The sequence below is a fragment of the Myotis brandtii genome, unplaced genomic scaffold, assembly GCF_000412655.1.
Source record: "Myotis brandtii unplaced genomic scaffold, ASM41265v1 scaffold26, whole genome shotgun sequence".
In the NCBI taxonomy this organism is placed as follows: domain Eukaryota; kingdom Metazoa; phylum Chordata; class Mammalia; order Chiroptera; family Vespertilionidae; genus Myotis; species Myotis brandtii.
In genome coordinates, this window is record NW_005359880.1 from 405890 (window position 1) to 413134 (window position 7245).

General features: G+C 40.3%; 1 protein-coding gene across 2 annotated transcripts in view; it reads left to right on the forward strand.

The window, feature by feature from the left end:
- Positions 1-6: 6 nt before the first annotated feature.
- The window catches only part of RAVER2 (ribonucleoprotein, PTB-binding 2), a 92663-nt gene continuing 85424 nt past the window's right edge, over positions 7-7245 (forward strand). The window contains exons 1-2 of one of the 2 annotated variants that reach the window (XM_005868021.2): positions 7-71; positions 272-304. In XM_005868021.2, the coding sequence (XP_005868083.1) occupies positions 36-71; positions 272-304 (69 nt within the window). In that variant the 5' untranslated portion in view covers positions 7-35. Of the gene's footprint in view, positions 72-271; positions 305-6058; positions 6080-7245 lie in introns of those variants that run through there. The other variant, XM_005868023.2, reaches the window with a different exon arrangement.

Sequence of the window (7245 nt, forward strand, 5' to 3'; positions counted from 1 at the left end):
TGCACCTGGAGGAGGTGGCCGCGCGGCTGCAGCGGATGCGCCGGGAGCTGAGTAACCGCAGGAAAATCCTGGTGAAAAACCTGCCCCAGGACAGCAACTGCCAGGTACGGGGACGGACTGGGAGGCGACGCGTCCCGGGGGTCGCGGGACAGGGGTCCAGGTTGGTGCCCGGCGCCTTGGAGAGGTCAGGGGAGGAGGGGGTCGGTGTAGAGTTACGAGAACGGTCCGTCGAGTTTGCACCCCCTAGCTGAGTAACCGCAGGAAAATCCTGGTGAAAAACCTGCCCCAGGACAGCAACTGCCAGGTACGGGGACGGACTGGGAGGCGACGCGTCCCGGGGGTCGCGGGACAGGGGTCCAGGTTGGTGCCCGGCGCCTTGGAGAGGTCAGGGGAGGAGGGGGTCGGTGTAGAGTTACGAGAACGGTCCGTCGAGTTTGCACCCCCTCCCCCGGGTTTCTGAGCCTGAGGTCACCCTGCGAGGGTGGCAGATTTGGAAACTGAGGCTCCGGGAGGCGATGCGGCTTTGTCCAAGGTCACGGGAATCGGGGGCGTCTGCCTGCAAGTCAGATTGGCTTTCTCCTTCCCCTATGGCCCCTTGGGTGTGTCTGGGGGGGGCGGGGGAGGGGGACAAGTGGTTGAAGGAGAGTGGAGGGAAGCTATGGAGCTCAGTTTGGGGGTGCCAAGTCTTCGGGAGCACCTTGAGAGGGGCGGAGGTCCCGCCTGGGGTCCTCGGGACTTGGGTGTGCCATGGAGGGGAGGGCGCGCGAGAGAGCGGGGAGGGAGCTTTCTTGTTGCAGAAGCACTTGACCAAGTTTGTATATAGACCAACTCTGTCCCTTCAGTTGAAGGCCAAGGAATGGCGAGGTTATCACTCCGTCTTGGGGAGCCTTGCGCATCCGTCTTCTGCATGCCAAGTACTGGAGGATTCATCCCTCAGTGACTCGGAGGAAGCTTAAAGACAGGCTACTTTCTGTCTTTGATCCAGATTAACTGTTGCTTTACGGTTCGAAGCTCTGCGTTTATTTAACTCCCCCCATTCTTGCTGGCCAAGGTTCTACTCATTGTAGGAAAGCAAGAAAATACAGAGAAGCAAAAAGTGGGGAAATTGAAATCACTCATATTTCTGATACTTAAAGATGACCGCTGTTAGCATGGGATATTCTCTCTTTTCCTGTGCTTACGTATACCTATGTATTTTTTTTTTTTACCAGAGAGAGAGAGAGATCATATCTTTGATTCTTTAGGGTTTCTTAGTTGTCTGTTTCACGTATTACTTGAATTTATATATTTTGTGTGGATGGGGAGAGTGGGCTGTCCTGGTAGTTGCATATTTCGTGTAGTTCCACCTGTACCTGGACGCATGGAATTGCAGGTGAGCTGGCTGTTGATAATTGCAGGGCAGTTCTTTCACGATCCATGAAATAGTAAGATTAGTGCCTCATCACTATGTGATTAGACCTTCCACAGCCACTCATAATAAATGTGAGTATATAACCTTATATCCCACATGCATGAGGGGTCATTTTGTTTCAACAAGCAAGATAAAAAAAAAGAAAGTCTGTCAGCCTTGTATCTCATCCCTTTCAAATATTCTATCATTGTCCACTTACTATCAGATAGGTAATGTTTTGTGAAGCGACCTTAAGGGCACCTATAATGGACTGACTTCATAGAGGCACCCTTCCCCTCCTCATGCAAATAGAGGAGAGCAAGGGAGCTCAGAAAGAGGGAGGCATGGATGAGGCAGATGGCATTTTTAAAAAAGCAAATCGAAGAACTAGCAGCTGTGTGTGTAGATAAACTAGGAGAAGAGAGACGGTGAAGTATCTTGATTTCCTTTGTAGAATGTCATCTCTTTTTATCACATGTCCTTGCATTCTGAAAATATTTAGACCCCAAATTTTAGACAGTCCTATCTAATCTTGCTTTGTTATTGGTATCTTTCTCATTTCTCTTTGCAAGAGACATGAAAAAAATAGATCAAAGGGTCTAATAAAAGGAACAATTTTAATTACCTGGTGTCTGTGATGGAGAGAAGTTTTATAAGAATTACACTGATTTGTATTTTTGAGATATTCCTTCTCTGTTATGAACTTATGTTTAGCCTAAATCTTAGGATTTTCTCTAAAGTAGCAAAGCATAAACTATGGAATAAAATTGGTATAAGATCTCTGTGTCTAGATGAGTCTTTTACTGCCAATCTTTTATTGATTCCGGAGAGAGGAAGGGACAAGGAAAGAGAGACAGAAACATCAATGATGAGAGAGAATCATTGATTGGCTGCCTCCTGCACGCCTCACACTGGGGATCGAGCCCGCAAACCGGACATGTGCCCTTAACCGGAATGGAACCCGGGACCCTTCAGTCCACAGGCTGATGCTGTATCCACTGAGCCAAACCAACTATGGCAGAATCTTACATTTTTATGTTAAGTTAAATTCTTATGCCATGTTTTTTGTTGCTGTTGTTGTTTTTGAGAGCTGAAGTTTCATCTAAAAGCAAAAAAAAAAAAAAAAGTTGTTAGGTCATAGAGCAGTTTTTTACATAAAGAAGACAATTTTGGGCAAACACTGTGGTATTATCTTTACAAATTTTCCTCTTTTCAATCAACATGAAAATAATATCCAGAAGCACTGGGTTTATGTAATGGGTAAGTCAGATGGGATGGAACGAATAGATTAGGAAAGATAAAACATACCATAACTCTCTAGTTGTGGAAGGAGCATGATTTATGTTGCCGTTGCTATCAAACTCTACTGTCAGGATTTTAAAAGATTCCCAGGTGATTCTAATGTGCAGCCAAGGTTGAGAACCACTGTCTTAGAGGCTTATCTGGACTTGTCCTAGCATATTTTTCTGTAATTATTTTAATATTTCTGATATGTAGTTTTAAAATCTAAACAGAGCAGTGTTTGATTACAAACAATATTTTTGAGAAGTGTTTATTTTTCCATCATCTTTTGTACTTGCACCTTTCCTAGTTTTCTGATCAAAATCATATTACAGCTATCAGTGATCTGTGTTACATAAATAAGTAGAATAGACCAAAATATTCTAGTTTCTATTAGTAAAAGCAATGAAAATAGTCTTTTCTGTATATTCTTTAGATTGAGAATTGCTCTTTTTTATTGGTTCAATAAAATTAATATTTATTTCATCTACTTTTTCTTAAGTTATAATATTTTCATGAATATATTCTGCAAGGATTTTGGTATTTTATCTTTTACCTTAACAATTCTGATGTTTCTTTTCTGACATGATAGGATAGAAATCTAAGATTGTAGGCATTTTGTGACTTGGCTCTTGCCTGTATTTTTAGTCTCATATTTTTAGTGGCTGCATTTTATTGTCAGCTTACTAATGAAGGTTTAACTATAATTTTATTTGGTGCCTTTCAGCCACTATCACCTGGCTAAACTATATATTTACCTCTTATGAACTGACTAATAATGATTTTTTAAAAAGCTATTACTTTTTGTTTAGTTATTAAGTAATCAGATATTTTAAATAATTTCATGTTCTTCTCTAGAAGAATCTATGTTTATTCACTCATTTATTCTAGAATATCACGAAGGATCAAAGCCATTCCTAACTCTAGTTCTCATACTGAGTAGTAAAGCTACAGAAAAGCTATAATGGTAACTGATTAGTATAGGATAATTTAACTTTTTGAAATATGGGTATTGCTTTTATTAAATGTAGGTTTTATAAACCTTACTCAAATTTTGTTTCATTTTTGGTATGACAGATTTACAGTAGCATCTCACAACTTTACACTTCCTGTGATTGAAAGGCACACTGAAAGTATTTTTAAGTGGGAGCTTTTAAAGATACATATATCAGAAACCTTACAGAAATACTAGCTCTAAAAAAAGAAAATGAACACCTTTATCTAATAAGTTCTTAAAAGCTGTCTCATTGATTAGGTGCAGTCAATTAGGCGCTATCTTGTCAGCTTCCTCTGCTCTCTGGAATCTTCCTCTGTGTTCTCGTAGCCTCAACTTTGGTTCATGTCCTTTTCATCTCTTAAACAGACTATTACAGATGTTTTGTTTGTCAGCTACCCTCATTATGGTCTGTCTCTTACGTTTTAGCCCATCCTGCTTACAGCTGCCAGAGAGCTTCTCCAAGCACACATCTGATGTCACACTCCTGCTTTAAAACACAAACAAAAAATCCTTTGCCTTCACATTCTTGGCACCGCTTCTCAAACTTTTTCTCAAATTGTTCCATCAATTTGTCTCTTTTGCTTAAAGCGTAAGGAATAGTGAACCTGGATTAGCTTTCTGCAAGAACGAAATTGCTTTAAGATTCATATTCTGTCGGAAAAACAACACATAATTTTATGTTCTAGTAAAATGGGACTTAATAAAAAAAACAGTGACTTAAACTTGTTTAACTCCCCTCCAAATTTTTTCTCCATAAATTTGAGACTTACAGAAGATGCACCATATTTATCCTATGGTTGTTTATATTCCTATATTACCATGAAGTACTCAGAACTCATTTTGAAAGGCATGACATGATAGGATAGAAATCTAAGATTGCAGGCATTTTGTGACTCGGCTCTTGCCTATATTTTTAGTCTCATTTCTTATTAGTCCTGCATTGGATTCTACTGTAGTTTTATCAAGATGCCTAGACCCCCAAGCCCTTCATACCACTGTGATTTGGATATTGTTGGTATTGTCTTTGAATGCTAGTGTTTTGGAATGTAATTATAGTGATTAGCTTATTGTGAATAATGTTTATAATTATTATAATTATAATGAATAGCAATGTTGTGAATACTGATTCTTACTCAGAACAGCCATTGTATATGTGTGTGAGTTGTCTTTTGCAACTCTGAATTTAGAATTTGGGTTGCCTTAATATGTGGGTTTTATTGCATTTCTCTAAATTGTTTATTTTTTATGGTTAGCCTTCAAAAAATAGCATTGTTACTGGAGAAAACAGTGGTATTATGTCCTATATCACTTGAGTTGACTCATTTTTTTTTCTTACATGCTGCATGTGTGTACATGTGTTTTGCCTTTATTGTGTTTATTTTAAAATCTAAAAGGGATTTTATTGTGCAATTAGAAAAAAATGTGAAGTGCTTCGGGCTAACAGCCAAGATCAGTAATAGAAGAAGCATTCTATTGTCTCACTGTGTGTATTATTAATTTTCATTTCAAAGTACTCAATTATGGTAATTAATTGAGAAGCTTGGTGATCAGTTTCAACACAATTTGAAAGCATAGTCTTATTAACCAAGCACCTTTTAGAATAACAAACCACCAAATGTAGGAAACTGGTTGATTGCCTTTTTAAAAGCTATTTACTCCCATTTTTCTTTTCTATGGGTAAAAAAAACAACAGAATTTTCTCACATGCTTTATGTTCTTTAAGGCGGGGAGGATGGGGAAGGGATTTAAAAATATGCCTTGCTCGGCCAGTGTTGCTCAGTGGTTGAACATCAACCGATGAACCAAGCGGCCCCCGGTTCGATCTCCGGTCAGAGCATATGCCCGAGTTGCAGGCCAGTCAATGTCTCTCTCATTAATGTTCCTATCTTTCCCTCTCCCTCTCTAAAATCAATGAAAAAATTTTAATATATACTTACTTGTTTTGTCTAACATTGTGTTCGGTTATTATTGCCTCTCTTTAAAGGAGGGCTATTACCACTTTTTCTGACAATACTTGGATGTTTTCACACTTTGAAATTATTCTTTCATTGAGAATGCTATTTTGCTTACTTCCAAAAGTTACTTTTCTTAGTTTAGTTTGTACTACTGAAAAGTTATGGATTATACTTTCTTTTCTAATGTAGTTAATCAGAGCTGAATATGGGCTCGACTTCTTTTCCGTGTATTTTGTTATCCTCTTTCTGATGTGACAGGGACGCTGAAAGCTGCTAGCGGGCTGTACTTGCAGCTTTCTGGGACACCGCAGGCGCTGTAAGCTTTCAGTCTTGGCAGAAGTGCCTGCAGTGTTCCAGCCGGGCTTGTTCCGGGCTCTGAAAACATTCCAGAAGAGGAGCGCTTTGTGGTTAGCATCTCCACGCTAGGTGTTAACGAGCAGTCCGAAGACGTCTCAGGTGATTTATAGACCATTTCCTAATGCTTACTAATTATTTTTAGACTTGCTACACGTTTTCCCATGTAAAGAACAGGTAGGTGGCATTTGGTTGTGCCTGCTAGCATTTTAACATCTACTTAAGTTATGATGCTTCTGAAGTGTGTGAGATTACTCTACATAGTGCAGTGACATCTAATCGGCTTTACACCCGAGTGGAGACTCTCCCAGCTTCAAGTCATTGATGGGCGCACCTGTGTCTTATGGCAGAGGCTCAAGAAGGAGCTGTATTTAAGGGAATTGCTTTTTTAATAAGCAAGATTCAGAAGATCAGGAGAGCATTCAATGAGATCAACTCTGATGGAAGGCTGCCCTGCAAAAGGGGTCCCTCTCACTAACCCCCTGCGTCTTGTCTCTCCATTCTGATCTTGCCTACCTTATACCTGGTGGCCCTTGTGGGCTTCCAGGCTTATTTCTTTTCTATGGGCAAAAGCTTTGTTGCTTAGCAGTACTTAGCCCAGCTGAAGCAGGCAAATGAAGAAATATAAATAAAGAAAACAAAAGTATCTAAGTTTGAGGATTGTAAAATTGCTTACCAGGGACCCTGGCTCTGTTTGTATTTCGTTTGCCTTAAAGAGGCAGTTGCCTTACTCTGAGGGGCCAGGGTCCCTGAGAGAAGTACTAAATGAGAAGTGGGACTATTAGACCATCTTGAAGACTTGTCTGGACTATACACTGAGTGGCCAGATTATTATGACCACCTGACGTTTGTAGGCAAATTAGCTATAATTTCGCGCTGAAGTTGCTAGAGGGCCAGACCATTATAAATAGGGAAGCAGGTTGTTTACCACGACAGTAGAAGTGATTTTTTTCCTGAAGATATGTGTAAACAACGCGATTTAACAGCCTTTGAATGTGGGAGATATACATATATATACACACATACACACACACACACACACACACACATATACTGAGTGGCCAGGTTATTATGATCACCTGATGTTTGTAGGCAAATTAGCTGTACACGGCATCGTATGGGATATGGAAGCCGAAGGCCTGTTCGAACACCTTTGCTGTCTGCAGTTACCAAGACAAAACGTCTCCAATTCGCACAGGAACACAAGGATTGGACAGTCGAGCATTGGAAAAAAGTCATGTGGTCCGATGAATCACGTTTCCAGTTGC